Consider the following 18,996-nt stretch of genomic DNA (forward strand, 5'->3'; position numbering starts at 1 on the left):
TTTACAATTCACTCATCTACATAGCTACTGCCTCCCTTATTTTTACACAGATATCTCTCTTGGTCTTGTGGACCATCCCAATTATTGTTAGACTATCATATGATACAACGCATGCTGTATTTTTCACCTTCATTCTCCTTGCCCAATTGTATATTTGGAATGCCTTACCTCTCCTTTATCCATTCAGCATTCTTTGTACATTCCTTTGCCCCTTTCATGTGCCAAAGAAAGAACCGTTATGATCAAGTCCAGTGTCCACATAGTCTTTCAGTTAAGGTATTTCAATAATGGTCCAATGATTCAAATAAAGAAATCGAAAATGAATCCAATATCTGCATTGCTTCTTAGATTCATCCATACTGTTACAAAAAGTTGAATTTTCAGCTTAGAATATACTGATTTACTCATTCAGAATGTGAATCCTTTTGAGGCTGAGGACCATGCCTTAATGTATATTTTATACATCAAGCATAATGATTACTTTCAATAAACTGCAAAATTATAGCATCCAGTTCCTTGGAGCAAATTTTCTCCAAGTTATAATCAACCTCTGAAGGTCAGTGATAGCTCTCTGTATGCCCTTTCCATGAACTGCCTCACTAGTCTTTGAGGAGAGGATTCAAAAATTCTATGGTATTATATTCAATCAGTAAGTACATAACTAAGAATTCAAAAACTTGCTAGCCTTAATATATGCAGATGATGTAAGTTGAAAAAGAGGAGGCTCTAAAATGAAAATACCATTATTCCATTTTAAATCCTATTCAAAAAGAATGCAGCATGGCAAATACATCTGGAATGTTTAAAAAATTCCACAGAGGCTGCCAAAATGATTGAAATCATAATTAAACATGTTACATTGATTTATCTTTGACATCATCATTATGTATAAGATATAATTTGTATTTGCTCTATACCTATCTTTTCCAAACATGTTCTATTGAAATTTCCTTCCAGCTATTGAGAAAGAGTAAGTGTCCTTTCCCCCACTCCAGAAAATATATTTGGAATGAAGTGTAGCAGATGTAATTGTTTTTGAGTTGTACACACAGCTAAAACTGTAGTTTGAGTTGCTTTGACATGACATTTGGTGGAAGTTCCTAATCAATGTCTTTACCTAGGGAGCCTACTGAAAAGTTGCCCCCAGTATAAATTTGTAACTAACTTATATTGGAATCAATCTGGGGCTCTCTTAAAAGCAACATAGCCTGACTGGTGACATACAGACTGATATATATTTATAAAGAAATTAAATTCCACTCAGTTCTGTGGGACTCACCACCAAGTGAATGTGCACAGGACTATTAGGTATATTTGTCTCTTGTTTGCTTTTTTATGTTACCAATTTGACTGAGAGCTTGAATTACTCATTAATTTCTATTGATCTCCAATCCTGTTCCTAGGTCTGTTCATAAGGTTTGCAACAAAAAGAGGAAAATTAAAACAAAGTTTTAGAATCTTGTGGTTATCATACTTCAGATTTGAGCTCCAAACCCAGTTCTTTTATTTTTGGAACACACAAGCCTAGTCAATTCACAGTCAAGAACTGGGGAAGTCACCAACTTCTATTCTTCATCTAAAATTTCCATCCACTTATATTTTCACTGTCATCATGGTTGTGTCCATTTCATCACATCATATGACTTAACAGTAACTTATTTATTTATTACATTTATACCCCACCTTTCCTCATGGCTACCTTCCTCTAACAAGAACATTGTGAAGTAGTTCAGGCCAAAATGTATTACTGGGCCAAGGTCACCTGGTGCGTTTCATGACCAAGTGGGGATTGGAACCCAGGTCTCCTGACTTTGTAGCTAGTGAGTAATGCTCTACCGCTGATAAATATAAAACTTTCTACTAGTGTAAATTGTCCTGAGATGATCAAATGGTTTGATGTGTGTATTTTTATTTAAAGATAGTTTTCAGGTAGGGACAGGGTCTATTGTATTTTATTGTACTTCTGTATTTATTATATAGTGTTTTAGTCTAAAAAATGTATATTGTGAACTGATCAGAGAGTGGCAACATTAATGGTACAGTATGGAAATAGAAAGAAAGAAAGAAAGAAAGAAAGAAAGAAAGAAAGAAAGAAAGAAAGAAAGAAAGAAAGAAAGAAAGAAAGAAAGAAAGAAAGAAAGAAAGAAAATGTTCTTTTACTGAGATTTCTGGAATAAAGATTGAGTACTTCTAGATGAACCTTTCTTCTGAAAACTTCTTGACTCAAATTTAGAATTTTCTGTATATCCTGACATTGTCCATTGAGAAAGGCACATAGTTTTATCTTCTCTCTCTCTCTCTCTCTCTCTCTCTCTCTCTCTCTCTCTCTCACACACACACACACACACACACACACACACACACACACACACATTCCCATAAGAAAGAAACATGTTCTTCCTATCCCAAGAAAGTTGGCATTTAACCAAAACCTTAAAACAACTAAATCAAAATTTTAACCACATAAAATGTACTGTGATCTTTCTTACTATGCAACATCCACGAAAGAAGGAAAGACAGCACAACTATATGATATTGTTTGACTGCTGGCACTAGAAACCATCTGGAAGCCCCCTATGTCTCAGCATTTGTGGTTTGCAGTATTAGGATATAAACAAACAATTAGAGAGACTAGTTCTTTGCCTTAATGTTGCTGTGAAGTTCATTTCTATTTGAATGTTCTTTAGACTTGATGAGGGTTCCTTATGATTGCATGCATTAGATGCAGGAAAATAGCTTTAATATCTGTCTGTTGGAGGGCACAACCAAATGATATTGTTGCTGTCTAGCATCTCTGGAAGTATATTAACAGTGCATTCTGTGCTAGATTCACTTAGTCATTTTAGTTTCATTTTTCTGGGAAGGCAAAGATGGATAGCATATTTTAATGAAAGCTATGGAATTTGAACTGAACTTTTCAGACAACAATGATTCTAATTGGAAAGCTAGGATTTTTACCTTTTCATGAACTTTTTGCCCGGGCTCCATTCCTTTGATATGCTCAGAATCCGGAGGGACCTCTCCTGAGGCCATTTTCCTTTGAATGTGTGCATTTTGTTCACGCAAAGCTAATATCTAGGAAAAAGATAAACAGTATAAAAGATTTCTTTCAAGATAAGCAGAAAGAAGATAAGCATTTGGCATATTCAGCATAAATTCATAATACGGTAAAGAGCAATGTCATATTGACTAAAATCCTGTTGCACAACTTTGCTAGGTAAGGCTGATGCTGCAATCAGCCATGGTAATTTTTCAGAAATTAAATATTTCTGATCCCACCACCCACAACAAACATCTTGAGACTCACCTGGAATACCTTTCGTCATGGGAAAGCTGTTGGAGGCCATGAGCTGTTGGGAATAGTTAATTTCTAGTAATTGCCACCATAAGTAAAATAATTCTGGTGGCAATGGTTTTTGAAAATTAAAGATTTCCTCCCATCTATGGCCCCCAACAGTGAAGAAAGAGGTCCCAAGGGAGCAAGAACCTTCAAGGGGGAGAAGTGGAAAAGTTTAATTTCTGGAAAATTGCTGCAGCTAATGATCTGAAACTCCTTATGTGGCTTAAGTTACAGCAACAGAATTTCAGCTATTATATGAATATACTAGAAATCAATATGTGAGAAATCAGTAAGTTATTTCATATTTCTGTCAACATCAGGTTTACATCTAAAATATGTAGTTGATGTGACTACAAGGGTTAAAATAATACATGATGTGGGGATTCGGTTTTGAGGAACATCCAGCATTTTCCTCTTTAGAGGAAATGCAACTGTGGGTGAAAAGAAGATCTGGATCATGACCATTGATTAGGGTTGTTTAAAATGGGTACGTATCTCTACATTTTACCAGTGGGGAAAACAATAGCTTTGGAGACAGTTTTCAGAAATCTCACATCTCCATCATATGTAATCTTAAATCCAGTCTTTTTTTTAAAAAAAGCTACTTCAACACAGAGAGAGAGAGAGAGAGAGAGAGAGAGAGAGAGAGAGAGAGAGATGTATTCTTTAAAACTTAGTGGAGTAGGAGAAACAATAACGGACAAGGCATATCCTCAAGGCACGTGTACCAATGAAGCAGATTGAATCTAAACAGTATGTGAGCCTGTGCAAATCTACAATTATCAACCAAGATTTAGGATCAAACCGGTTGTAAAGAGAAATTTGTATTCCTTCCTATAAATCAAAGAGTGAGAAAATCATGTGCTATGACAAACAGATATATGTCACCACTTGAGGCAGCGTCGTTTCTAAAATTCCTCAACCTTGCAAGTAACACTCAATGAAGCGGAATGGAAACAACAAAACTGTGCCTATGTTGCCCATGCTTCTTTCTTCAGTTAATACTATTAGGAGCAAGTGGCAGAGTGTCACAATGAAAATGAAAAGAGGTCCTACAGTCCAGTAATGTACAGCCCACGTGGAAGGGGTTCTTTACTTTGTCCTTTCCCCCCAATAAAGAAATACTAATGTCTTAAAGAATAAAGATAAGACAATACTAAAAAATCAAATTATGCTGAATAATTGTTTTTCATTTTTTTCCCAGAATTACAGTTGTTTTTCTACAGTGAAAAAAAATATGAAAAGCTATGAGGCCGCAAACTAATAAATGCCAGAAGGATCAATTCATTTGTTTTTCTGAGCACTGTATTCAGGTAGCAATGATGCATGTAATGTCAATGCACATAACAGTTCCACGGGTTAAAGAATTAACAAAGGTGTGGACTGTTTCTATGACACACAGCACAACAGCAGTCCAATGTGCCTTGTCACGCTTCTCTAATAAGAACCAGTTGTTCTAGCTTGCAGAGGTAACATTACGAAAACAACTGAAGCTTGGCATCATGTCTCCACAGTTTAACATATGTTTTTGTTCTATTGTAGACATTATTCTATCCTGATGGTACTCTCTCTCTCTCTCTCTCTCTCTCGCACACACACACACACACACACACACACACACACACACACACTTTAATTTCACCTGGCAAAATTAAATAATGGGTAGGAAAAAGGCCACATCTGTTTTTGCACTCAAAGCAGATGTACGTAATTCTTCTATCATCTTGTAATGAAAGACTCTTCCCCTCCTTCACTGTTTCTATGCCCTCTGTTTCATTGGCCACAGCCCCTCAAGAGCTGTGCATGACATTATGCTCCTTCTGGTTGAGATGGTGTGGTAAACCATGTCCTTTGCTGATGTTCTCAGCCTGCGTGCAGTAGTGGAAGCAATCAATATAGAAGTCAAATTATTTTTTCCGACCCTCAGGAGGAATCCACATAGAGAGTGTTTGACTTTTATTTGATCTAGGACCCTCTTGTTCATCCTTCTGACAGTCCTCAGTATCCAGAAAACTCTCCTCCAGTACCCATATTTTAATGAACCATTTCCCCCCTGCTGGATTTCTTCCTGATCCAGCATTCTCATTAATACTCTGGAGTACAGGTGATATTACTGGCCCTGAGGCTCTTTCCCCAAAGAATTGAAATCAGTCTGCTCTCTGCATTGTGTTCATTGTAGTTATTTTCTTTTTAATGGACTATTTTTACCACTTTCTATTTTCCTTCAGTGGACTAAATCATTAGGTATCTACAGTCACATATCTACAGATAGAAATAAAAGAAATTGTAATTTGGAACAATAAATGTATAGTGCAGCTGGTTTCTAATAGCATACATTCTGGTGGTTATTTATTTATTTATTTATTTATTTATTTATTTATTTATTTATTTATTTATTTATTTATTTATTTATTTATTTATTTATTTATTCAATTTTTGCCCCGCCCCTCTAGACAATGTCTACTCGGGGCGGCTTACAAAAATTAAAACACATTAAACAATGTAAAAAAAAATAACTAGCATAGTGCAATTATTATAATTAATACTATCGAAGATGGCAAAATTATGTGCATGCTTTTACACAGCATAAATCCAGTATTTAGCAAAGCAGTAACAATAATAATGCTTTATTTCCTGCTGGATTTTCCTAATGTTCTTTCTAGTTAAATTATATTTAAAACCATTTGTCAGTAAAATATTAAATTATGTTAGTTTAATTATCTTGATTGAAATTTGCTTCCAATTAAACCTGTTGCCTAGTGTGTACTAAAATGATTTAATTTAATTATCAGTATAGCAAAAATGTAAAGACGTCATGACCTAGTCTCGGAGAAACTAGACATTTATAATATTCTAAAAGGCTCTTAGATTTGATCTGAATGTTATTTATTTATTTATTTATTTATTTATTTATTTATTTATTTATTTATTTATTTGATTATTTGATTATTTGATTATTTGATTATTTGATTGATTGATTGATTGATTGATTGATTGATTGATTGATTGATTGATTGATTATATTTATACCCCACCCATCTAGACAGGATCTACTCTGGGTGGCATTACAAAATTTAAAGACAATAGAACCAATAAATATGTAAAAATCCAAGATGTAAAAATGTAAATATTAAGATGCAGCAGGAGGGAAAGCCTCTCATTTTATCCCCCTCCTGTAATCCAGCTGATTTCATCCCCCTCCTGCAATTAATTGCTTTCATCTTTGCTTTTGCTTTGGGCAAAATGTGTACATTTAACTCTGTCATTTGTTTTGTTCCATCTTTGCCTGCCTTTACCATTTAGCTTGTTTTCCTGGTAGATTTCAACATTTTATATACAGATGTTCAACATCCCATTAGAACACCAATGGGAAGCTATTTTTACTTAGGTGCGATTAACAATCCTCAGAATCATGCTTCCTTTTAAGCCTACATTAGCATAAATTTCTTCTACACAGATGTTCATGTTAAATAAAACGTCAGCCTTCCATCCTGCATCAAAAAAACCGTGAAGAATTTGACTTATTGAGACAACATTGTGATCTCTCCACATATCTTCTATTACAAAATATTTAAATAAAATTCTGGGAGTGTGTTATGATGTGAAGGATCTTCATTTAGCCTTGGAACGTTAGCTTTTCTGGAACTTGAAATTTCATCAACTTTATGATCACCAAGCATTAAGTAAATAACACAGTGACAGGAAAGCCTGTAGTATATTCTATACTGACATTTACACTGATACATTCTCAGGTTTTCGCTGGAGCACTCTTCCAGCAAAGATATATTAGAATACTAGAATATTACAGAATAATACAGCCCCTACAATCTGGAGTACAGAGGAACTGACTGCTCCCTTCAGACCAGGACCCTCAGGGAGGGTCTGCCAAGAGGCAGTTTGGCTCTGGAGTCAGAAGGCACTACTAGAGGCTTCCCCAGTCCATGAGAACACTGAAAGCAAAGCTGAAGTGCTTTGTTAAAATGGAAAACCTCCCCCCCCCAAAAAAAAAGGCTTCCTCAGACATATGGGGGACATCAAGGGAAGTCTTCTCTTCCCAGCTGCCCAAATGCCCATGGCTGAACAATTTTGTGCACCTTCTATTGCGAAGATGATGCAATATTTTGATCACTACTAATGTTTCAGGTCCAATTTCTCTGTACCGTACATGCCAAAATATGGCCACTTCTAGAGAAAATTCAAGAAACTGCATGGAATTATTTCCATAACAGTGTAACTATTCAGCAGCATTGCCCCACATTATGCTGGGAAGAAACACTTCCCAATTACTTATTTTTCACCACCAGGTATACTTTATCGGTTTTAAATGGCTATTTTTTTAGCATGTCAATTTTAATGTCTACTTTACAGAAACTACAACAAAACTAAGACAAAGGATATGATACATTACAGCACATGAATTTTTCCCCTATAATAATATGTAAACAAGCATTTCCATGCACCTAATAGCTTTCTTTGAATGTAGAATTGATTCATTAGCAAACATCATTAACACTTCTCTAAACTATCAACACCTTCCTACATTTCAAATCTGTACATTATTGAGACCAATTAATACTACACTCCAGCAACCTTGGGGCCTCTTAATAATTGAGTCTCAAAAAATATGGAAGACTAAAAATTACAACTTCTGTGATTAAGTACTTTGGCATGGTGATACTGATGGTAAATGTAGGTGTTTACATATGTTGCCCCCTCCAGATCCTGGAATTTTTGTTTCTTGTTCATCAAAATATATGAAGAATATATAACACTAACTCTAATGCAGTCCAATAAGGTCCATGCTTCATCTCAGGAAAAAGAGTTAAACCACTTTAAATTTCTTAAAACATTGAGGCTTTTAACCTTAAAATACTTTTGCTCAATTGTATTTTTTAGAAAGGGATACAGCATAATTTCATAAGATTTTTAAAAATCAAGTAGTTTGAATTTGTTTTAACTTTTAAACTAATGCTGTTTTAAACATTCTTTTTAAATTAATACTATTTTAATGATAATGTCTTAATTTATTGATATTTTACACATGTATTTTTAAATTGCTGTATGTGGTCTCGCATTCCTTTACTAGAAGAAGGGCAGCATGTACTGTAACTAAAGTAAGTAAGTACATAATAGTCCATGACAGGGAAAAATAAATTTACAAGATCAGTGAACATGGCAAAGTGGCAGCATTGCTTGACAGAGAATCTTGAAATGGACATGCTGTGCAGGCGATTCTCCTAATCGGTAATCCAGCTTGCAGAAAAATGCCTAGACAAGATTCTAAAAGCATTTTGTCTTCAATGGTGACAACATGTATCAAAGGTCTAAGATTAACAAAAGGATGATTGGAATTGAGAAACACCTCTTCTTACTTCTGCCAACAGAGTATAAGAACAGCACACACTTACACTTCTTTATGGTACACCAACAATGAGGAAAGAAGGAGGGAGAAAGTAGAAAAGGGAGAAGACATGAAAGATAATTCCATTCTGTTGTGACCTGTTCAATCAAAGCCTGCACAAGAAAGAATATATTTGTCTGTCCCCAGTCCTCCATGCACAGAATCCCAATGGTGTGAAGTAAAAGTGTAAGCTGTCTATATAAATTAAGAAAACTGAAAATATAACAGGATCTAAGTTGGCACTAGAATGAAGCTAGCTTACTTAGGATTTGAATATCAACAATATTATTTTGGGATGAAATGTGTTTCAACCATTGCAACCTCTTGTTGCATAATTCAGAGTAGACATGCTTAAGAAGTTGAAAAAATCCAGGTTTAAAACCAGCCCACTCAATTTCTGCTGCTGAAATATCTCCCATCTCTTCAAAGGTTAATACTTCGCCCAATGCTCTTTGAAAACTCATTGCTAACCTAGAAAACATTGTTAACCTAGAAGCTAATTCTCTAATTTGGAGGGTGGTTAATTCTGCTCTGACTTTGTTTATCAAGTAGCTGCTAACTGTATATACATAGTAATAATTTTAGAACTTCAGGGACCCTATGGATCATTGCCTTCCTACCTGGAATAACCACTCGAGACCAAGTATGTGGGTAAAACATGGGCCACGCTTTATTGAAGTCCATTCCATTTTCATAAACATTGCCACTCCTTTGGCAAAAAGGGGGGGGGGGGTCCTGCTGTAGTGCAGATTCAGGTTAGCTCTTGATTATCATGTGACCATTTAACAGCCAGCCAGCTGCGCTCTGGCCTCAGTCATCCCCTTCTTCTTTACCATGGGATAACTATCGGCCTCCATTTTCCCGGACCCTCTTTCCCTCTCTCTGGGCCGACCATGGGTCCGGGTGCGTCCCCAGCGCATCCCACCTTCCCAGCACTGAGCTCGCCTAATCGGCAGTGCTGCGAGTTGAGATGCACCACCATTTTCTGCCATTAACATATAATCCAAGTTCCTATACAGTTCAAATCCACACTACCTGCCCTGCGTGACCGAATTCTAATACCACCCTTACTAAAGCCAATGGTCCTAATCCAGTGCGGGATAGGAGAAAAATCCCCACCTCCACCTGCCAGGAGGCGTGTCAAAAATTCCTATCCGGTCCCCAACAAAGGGCGACCAGCTAATCTTGCACTAGCATATAGGGCGGGCAGGCGGGATACCACTCACAACAAGAAAGGGGGTCGTCCAACGTGGCCACCCACTTAAATATGCCCTGCTCAACCCACACCCCTCGTCTGTTCTCGGGTGAGCCTTGTAGCCTCGTGTGGCATCCTGAAGGCTGGCAAAGGCAATGCCTCCTGGGGAATCCCTTCGGGCCCCCTCCCAGCATTAGCATTGAGTCCAGTCTCTGTCAGGGACACACAGTGGTGAATCAAACTCCCAACCTTTGGCTCTGCAGGCAAATACTAGGCCACTGAAGTATCCAGCAGTTGAAACTCATTTTGTTTTTGTTTTTTCCTAGAGTAGCAATCTTATCTATACAGTGGGGTCTTGACTTAAGAACGGCTTGAGTTAAGAACATTTTGACTTAAGAACCACTCTCATAGGAAAATATTGACTTGACTTAAGTACTTAGATTTGAGTTAAGAACTGAAAAAAACCCACGTGGGAGGCAGGAAAAGTGCAAAAAGTGAACTTTCAGTTAACTGTTGGCCAGTGAAAAGGGTGCCTGTCTGCTTCCTCACTCCTTCCAGCGTTTAGAGAGTGGATTGGGAGACAGTCTTCAGACTGCCTGGTACTGTCCTGCCTGGACTGTATTTTCCCTGCCTTCCCTGAAACTTTCTTGACCTAAGAAAAAAAGAAACAAAATATCCCCCTCTAGTGGTCGAAGGCAGAATAGCAGCTTCCCATTAGTTTCTATGGACGGAAAAGAGCAGATACGGATTAAATGGTTTTCAATGCATTCCTATGGGAAATGCAGATTTGACTTGAGAACTTTTTGACTTGAGAACCGCCTTCCAATACGGATTAAGTTCTCAAGTCAAGACCCCACTGTAGTTCATAAAGATACTCTGAACAATATTGAAGACATTGTTTTTCTACTTTTACAGTTGTTTTTCTAAATGCCCATTTTGGTTCTTTGAAATTTTAATAAATCATTCATAGCCTTTTTCTGCTAGTTGAGTTCTTTTTAATAACTGAGTTCACCATGGAACAACTGACTGAAAAAGTATCCCTTAAACAGGCAATTTGTTTTTAAGAGAGCTAAGACACATTTATATGGTGAGTATATTCTATTAAAACATGTTAATTTGTTTTCCCTAGTCTATCCTCAATTACTCACTTTGGCAGTATTGACTAAACTCTTTTAGTAAACTATATTGCTAAAAGAGTATACTGTATCATCTATACATAATAGAATAGAATATTGACTTCTCCTAATCTTCATCAGAGGAATTGTTTTCCTTTTAACAAAGAGGCAATAATTCCAAGATAAAAATTAAAGGAACCAATATACTGTACATTCAAAACACTTTTGCCAATGAAATTCTGACAGTTGGCAATCTGCTGCTATTGTAAGGGCCATCCCTGAAGATAAACATCTAGCAAAATTTTCCTGTGGGGAACTGGACTCCCACCTAACTCGTTAAGCTGTCTAGTTCGCTAAAAGCTAGAAACCAAGGGCTAAATGCTTCCTGGAAGAGCAACATTTTAATCTGTCATCTAAACATATCAATGAAGACATCACATGGAATGAGGATACTCCACAGAGAGCGTTCCACAGGGTCAGTGCTGAGACCTCTTCCTCCCTGGTAGACATTTGTTAAACCACTGGGGACTATAGAACATACAGTTGAAAGACCTACTTGAGGTAGAGTAGTCTTAAACTAAACTCAAATGCACTGTATATGAGTTATAATTAGAATGTTTTGCTCCAAAATTCTAGATGTCTCCTCTTCCAGGTGGTAAAAGAACATGATCAGAGAACTCTATTGTTATTGTTATTTTTTTTTACATATACATGATTTTCTTTCTCTGCCCCTTTTCCCCATTTCCCACATTTCTTGAACTGCTATTTCTAGTTCCTTGATAACTGTAAAACAAATTAATGCAGTGTTAATGAAATCTAATCTATGCTGCTTTAGTGTGACAGGAAATAAAAGCAAGAAAACTCTCAACCATTTTAAAGTTTTGTTACAGATAACTAAACATACAGTAATTCCTTATGAACCATATTAATGTTAAATGCCAGTTTTAAAGATGAAGACGTAGGTCTAATGCTGAAGTACTCTGTATTTCCCATTGTCATCTCTAGCTTTTTACACTTACAGTACAGCATTTTTAAATGGCAGAAATATGGTATCTGAGTTATGGAAAGGCAATCAAAATATTTTCAGCCAGAGGAAGACAGGACATTTCAGTAATGATAGCCTAGGCAGCATTTATCCCTACTATAAGCTGTACTTTGAGGTAACAAAAGATGGAAGACAAAAAGCCTTTCAAAAACTGGTCTGGAATGTTTCTTTCAACAACTGCAGTTCTATTCATGCTCTCTGTGGGTGCAAGGATATATAAAGCACATTTTCTATCAAACGGATTTCTTCATCTTTAGTCTAGCTCTTTAAAAACAAAGGATTTCATCTCACCCAGAGTTCTAGTAATGGCTTTCTTAACAGAAATGTAAAATGAGATCTTTTTAAAAAATCTGATGGAATAATCCTACCCACACCTTAAAAAGAGTAGCCCCTGAAGGGAAGCCAAAAAGGTGTGGGTAGGAATACTTTGGGAGTGGGCTGGTTTGTGCTGGCATTTATGTTGTGAGATTGTTGAGAGAAGGAGAGTACCAGCTTATCTCCAGAGTGGACCTAACTGCGAGAGAGATCCCTATGTACAACTGTGGATCCTGGGTTATATTCAGCTGCTACTCTCAGCTAGTGTACTTCTGCTGAATCAATAAGACTTTTGTTAAGTCAATGCTTACATAAGTCCAATTGATTCAACCTGTCTACTCTGGCTGGAAATAACAATATGATTTTAAAAGAGACTGTGATTATTCTGTCTCTTTTCTCTTATAAAATAGGCCCAATGAGGAAAGAATGGTAGGAAAGATCCTTTAGTGCTGAGGAAATGTGATGTGTTCAGTATTATAATTTACTATACAAACAGGCTTAATGGCCAATTAATTTTTTTTTCCCGGGGAGACATTGGTTACTTTCCAACATCCATAGAAAATTTAAGCAGTTAATTAGGGTTCTCTAGATTTATTTCAAACTGGACTAGAAGCTACTGTTGTTTTCTGCACGTAATATAATAGTCCCTTGGTTAGGACTCATAGATCTTGCTGGTGATATGTTTGTGATGCCTTAAATGGCACTTAGATATTTAGTCTTCTTTTAATATTGAAAGATGCATGTTGCAGGAACATCAATAATATTTGTGTTCATTTCTAAACCTATTGCAACACTTGTTCACAAAAACTGGTGACATGTTATCTGCAATTATAACCCAGGAAGTTGAAATGAAAATTCAACACCGAAAATTGCACTGAAGCAGTCAATGGGGATAAAAGCTTCATGAAGAGAGAACCTTCAGCTATGCACAGAAAGGCAGATCAAGTAGCTTTGTAAAAAATAGACCTCAAATACTAGATACTCAGCAGGGTACAATTTTAACAATTATTTCAAATCACTGATACACTGCAGGCATGGGGAAATATAAAAATAGTAAACCTGGTAAGCCACTTTTTTTTTTTGACCTTCTACAACTCCTCTTTCTTTACTTTTTGGTTGGGCCTCCACAGCTGGGTTTCTTTGATTATACATATATATAGTGAACTCCAATGGAATTATGACATAAATATCTTGAGACCACAGATACGGTATATTAGAGAGTCCTGCAACAAAAGGTTGCTGTTTCTCCTCCTCCATACAAAGAGTCTCCCTATTCAGGATTCCAACATACATATTCCACGGTGCACTCAGCCCTCAGTGTTCTGTTATTTTCTCTATGTGACTCTGGGGCTTTAGCCTGGAATTCTTGACTCTGTTATTTTACTGGTTCTTGGACTATGTTGAGTTTGTTTTGTTTTTTGGAAGCAGAATTGTGCCAGTAGTTTTCTTAAAATAATAACAATAATTTGTTGTACTTCTGCAAATTCTGGGATTTGCTTTATTTGGCAATGGCACAATTTTTGTTCCTTTTCTTTTTGCACTTGACATCTTATTTTACTGCTAGAGAATATGATGTATGCATAGGTGGGGATATGTAGAAAAAATATAGCAAAAATAACAAGAGGAAAAAATGTTTAAGCTATAGCAAAAGGCAGCTTTTGCATGCAGAGCACCACTGGCCTTAAAGAACAGCAGAAAAGTTAAGCTCTCCCTTCTTCATCACCATGGAGATAACACCCTAGTATGAACTACACAATCCACAAAAATGCCTAAAACGCCTATATAGTGAATGTGATTGCTCAGTAGACAATATTGTACTAGAACTATTACCTGTATAAAATAATGAAAGGAAGAGACTGGGGGGGGAGACGGGGAAAATTCCATGAGAGTAGTACAAAATGAAGGAACATTATCATTTAATTTAATTGATTAAAATGCCATCTTTTTTTGTTTTCAAAAGTTTATACCATATAAGAGGGGAAATTGTTACCTTACCTCCTGATTAGCAGCTGTTAGTTCTTCTTCAAGAGCTGAGACTCTTTCCAAAGAAACCCTCAGTCGTTCCCTGACCTAGAAGAAAAATAAATTGTGCAGCAATATAATTCTTGTCCTTGCCGTTTATATGAACATTATAGAACATTCTAAAAGACTATTTCCGAGGGATATGTGTGTGTGTGAGAGAGAGATCTTCTAGGTACCATAGTTAGTAAATTACTTTTTGGCTAAAGTAGCAAAGTAATTGGCACTAGAGTAGGTCGATTAATAAAACTAATGGAAGAGTTGACTCACCAAATCCACGTTCAATCAATGGGTCTACTCTAGTGGTGACTTAGTATGCTAAGCAGCAGGATTTCAACCATTGCCTTCTTGAGATGAGTCCAGTGAATGCAAAATGACATTCATTTTAAATTCCACATGTTACATAATATTGGGGGCTGCTCAAACATACAACACACATAGTGTAGTCTTTCTACAGCCCCACTGCTTTACTTTCCAATTCCTTTCAAAGAATGCCAGCTTTTGGAATTTCATTCATAATTTTTTCAAGCCACAGTTCTCCATTACAGCCACAAAAGGACTTTCATTTAATCTCAGCTTCCTAAGTATAGCATTAAGCTAAAGAATAATGCTTACACTAGTATACATAGTTCCCTGCTCTTAATGCAAACTTGGATTCACACACCTTTGCTGAAAATTAGAATTGTAAATGTTGTCATCTTTGTTGTTTTTAATATGTGAAATATAAACAAAATAATAATCACCATCATCTTAAAAGTGCAGCTCTGGAAAGGATCCTATGGATAATCAAATCTAGCCACTGTCAAGGAGGCACAGTGGGGAATTGAACTCTCAACCTGAGCTATCCAGCAGTTCAGTCCAACTAAACATGGACTAGGACTGTGATCTGGAAGAATCCCACAAGTCTCAGCTAAAGTTCTGGTTCCCCCCAAAGCAAGTTCATAAAAGTTTACGTGTATGTATGTATGTACAAGTACTGCAACAATTATTGTATAGATTAGAACCTGAGTATGCATCTCATTTTTCCAAATTAAATGCCCTATTTGCTGTTGTACCATTCAAAATTAACTGTGTCTGAGAAGAAATGTGTGGGAATGCAGTGAGTATACATACACTGATTCTTTACAATGCTTAGATGTCCAGCAATGTGTTTCTACTGGCAATGGAGGGCGGACAAAGTAAGTTCTGTTAAACCTTTGGGGGAAAATCTATACACAGATGCTATACTTATACTTAAATGGCTTGAGACAACTTATGTATTACACCAAACTTAAATCCTGTTGCTTAGAAAACTGCACTAGTAATTTCCATTAATTCAAATGGGCCTACTCTGTGACTTACTATGTTAAATTAAGTTGCAATTAGAATAGACCAATTTGAATTGATGGAACTTAGAGAGGAGCTGATTCTCCAAATCCTCACTGATTCAATTGTACTCAAGTGCAACACTACTCTAGTGTGACTTATTATGCGAAACAGAATTTTGGCTTTTGATTGGGGATGGTAAGACATTGAATCTTTTGCACTGTGTACATGGGGCAAATATTGGCAGATATCTCCACTAACAGGCAGGTATTTCCTTTTGTCAAAAAGGACAGATAGTTCTCTATCTCTTTGTTTACCTGAAAATCTTCTTTTGAACTGATCCCCTACTTTTTTATTTTTTTAAATGCTATACTGTGACTGGGTCTAGAGCCCTGAATTCATTGTGATTTCAGGCATAAAAATGCCTGTCAACTCACAGTTTTCATTTATTATCTACTGTTTTCATTTTCATTCACCACCCATTTTATTAATGGCTTTTCACCACATACAATATGAGAAAATTAAATTGGACTGTAAACCATGGTACTTTCTGAAGGGTACGGGCAGCAATGCTCTGTTAGTTAAATTCTACCTACTATTGTTAACTTTAGCAGCAAAGGGAAGCTAAAAGCTTCCAGAGACTTTTGGCACATTGTTTGAGTAGCTTTCAGCTCAAGAACACATGACTCATCTCTTGCTAAGCAAGGCCAAGAGCTTCCTCTCATAAAGTGCAGTCAATGATTTCACATCAGCTAGATCAATCATGTCAAAATGTTACAAAACCATGATGATTCAGGAATAATTTCTCCCAACAATTCTTGAGTGTATTCTTTAAGATTGTAACTTATATCTGAGTAAGATTTCTTTTTAAAAGTCAGACAGGTTCTTTCAAATGATCATGGAGCAACTGACGACTCCCTCAAAGGATTTTATAATTCAGATACCTGGACCCAAATACGAGTGTAGGAGCAGCTTTTGTAATGAATATTCAAAGACAGATGGTCCACTACATTTGCAAATAGACTTCTCCCCACCTCCACCTCCAGATCAATAGTAAGGGCTGTGGACATAGAACCTGTATCTGCCAACTCTCTCTATTGATCACAGAGACTTGGTGTCTATTGTTTAAATACCCACCCCTCATAAATCATTGTCTCTATTTTTACTTCTAGGGGTGAGCTCTTCTTGTGTTGTTAACGGAAGATACTGGAACGACTATTGTTCAGTTCTCTCCCCCGGGCATTTTTAGTTTAAATCTGGGTTGCAGATTTGTCACATCCGGTGCACATTAACATACAGTGGTGCCTCTCTTAACGAGCGCACCGTATAACAACGAAATCGCATAGCGATGCAGTTTCCGCGATCGCTAATGCGATCGCTTACCGATGGCCCCAATGGGCGAAACTCGTATAGTGAAGGTCAGTAAGCGTTTCGCTTACCGACCTTCGCTTTGCGACCCGCGGATCAGCTGTTTGGTGGGTCCAAACTGGCTGCCGGAACAGCTGAAATGGCCCCTCGCTTACCAAGGTGCGAAAATGGCTACTGGCTATGGGAAGACTTCGCTAAACGATGAGTTTTCAGCCGATTTGGATGTTTAATGCGTTCCAATGGCTTTTTACTTTCCGTTTAATGAAGTTTTCACATAGCGAAGGTTAATCCGGAACGGATTAACCTCGCTATGCGAGGCAGCACTGTATACCACAGATGGGGAACGTGTGACTATCCAGTTGTTTCGTGACTACAACTCCTATTGGACTGAACCTCAGTCCTAGCCAGTCATTTGTGCAGAGGAAAGTGTAGACATGAATCATGGTTCTCTCATACACATGCCTCCAAGAACAGTGCCAAAACAGAACCCCTTTTTATATCACAAGGGAGAAACAGTTTTATATTTCAGGTTCAACAAACCAGTTCTAATAGTGTTCACCAAAAGCAGGTTATTGTTCAGAGTACAGAGACTGGGTCTAGATTGCACATTAAAGATCAAGTTACCCTAAAATACTTTTTGTTGTAAGAGAGACAGCTCATAACAATATATTGCTGCTGGGAAAATCCATTTCCACCTCTAGTTACTGTAAGGATTGTAGCTAAAATGATAGTGAACATGGAAGACATAGAGCAGTGGTAAATTACATCTTAGTCTTTCCTAATTCAAAAGGGTCTTCAAACCTCAAAGCCTTGATTCCAAAAGACCCTTGCATTCACTAGAAGTGATAGAGTTGCAGCCCAATGATATCTGGACGGTTGTTCGCTCCCCAGCCGAGATATAAATGTGCATATGTATGAACACTCAGGGCCAAACTAGATATGACTTCAATAATACAGCTGGCATCCATGTCTGGGGATAAACATTATTATCAGAGGCAGAAAAAGGTTGAGCAGTTTTACTCAGGACTGCAGTGTGCCACAAGGGTAGATTTAACTCTTCGCTCAATATTTATGGCCCTAGCGAAACCCTCCATGCACTGCAATTTGTACTAGCAAGATTGCATTAAAATATATAGAGAGAAATATTTATTTATTTTATTTATTTAATGTATATCATACTTTTCTACCATAGATGGGACTGAAGGCTGATAGCCACACAGTTAACTTACTTTGGTCTGTACTAGATGCCATGCAGTGTATAATCTACTACTTCTTGCACCATGCTTCTGAAAGTATATTCTGAACTGCAGATTTATTGCATGATAATGTTATGTTTTTCATAAATCCTTCTATGGCGATTACCCCCATCATTCTTACAGAGTAAATAGATGGAAGCAGGAGAGGGCTTCTTTACTCAACATATCATAATCAGAGGGGATTAGAAAGGGGGTCTTTGGATTCGTATATGAATACCCCACAGGTGGACATAATGAGGGTCAGCCCCCCCCGGGGCCAGACCATCCACTCATCTGTCTGCAGCTGCTGTGGGCTCCAGGCTCCCTTCCAATTGCTCCAGAGCTCACACTCGACTAGCCACTCCTGGCAGAAGAAGGGAAGATGAGCCTCACTGCCAGACTGATGAGTGGTTAGTTGACTGCAAGCTCTGGAGTGATTGGAAGGGAGCTCAGAGCCCACAGCAGCAGCAGACGGGTGAGTGGACAGTCTGGCCCCAGGGAGCCAGACCCTCATTATGTCCACCTGTGCAGGGGTATTTATATTCATATACAAATATGAATACCCCCATCTCTAGAGGGGATCATAGGAAACCTCCACTTGTGATAAAAACAGAATATTTCAAAGGTATACCTTCTTTGAACGTTTAAAGAGTATGGG

At 37.3% G+C, this 18,996-nt stretch overlaps 1 protein-coding gene across 18 annotated transcripts in view; it reads right to left on the reverse strand.

Annotated features, from left to right (window-relative positions):
* The window catches only part of PPFIA2 (PPFI scaffold protein A2), a 324,926-nt gene that overhangs the window by 87,870 nt on the left and 218,060 nt on the right, over window positions 1–18,996 (reverse strand). For all 18 annotated transcript variants that reach the window (XM_078376967.1, XM_078376962.1, XM_078376960.1 and 15 more), the window contains 2 exons: window positions 14,407–14,481; window positions 2,959–3,075 (listed from right to left, as the gene is read on the reverse strand). In XM_078376967.1, coding sequence (XP_078233093.1) covers window positions 2,959–3,075; window positions 14,407–14,481 — 192 coding nt within the window. The remainder of the gene's footprint in view (window positions 1–2,958; window positions 3,076–14,406; window positions 14,482–18,996) is intronic.

The sequence above is a fragment of the Pogona vitticeps genome, chromosome 5 (assembly GCF_051106095.1).
Source record: "Pogona vitticeps strain Pit_001003342236 chromosome 5, PviZW2.1, whole genome shotgun sequence".
NCBI classification, from domain to species: domain Eukaryota; kingdom Metazoa; phylum Chordata; class Lepidosauria; order Squamata; family Agamidae; genus Pogona; species Pogona vitticeps.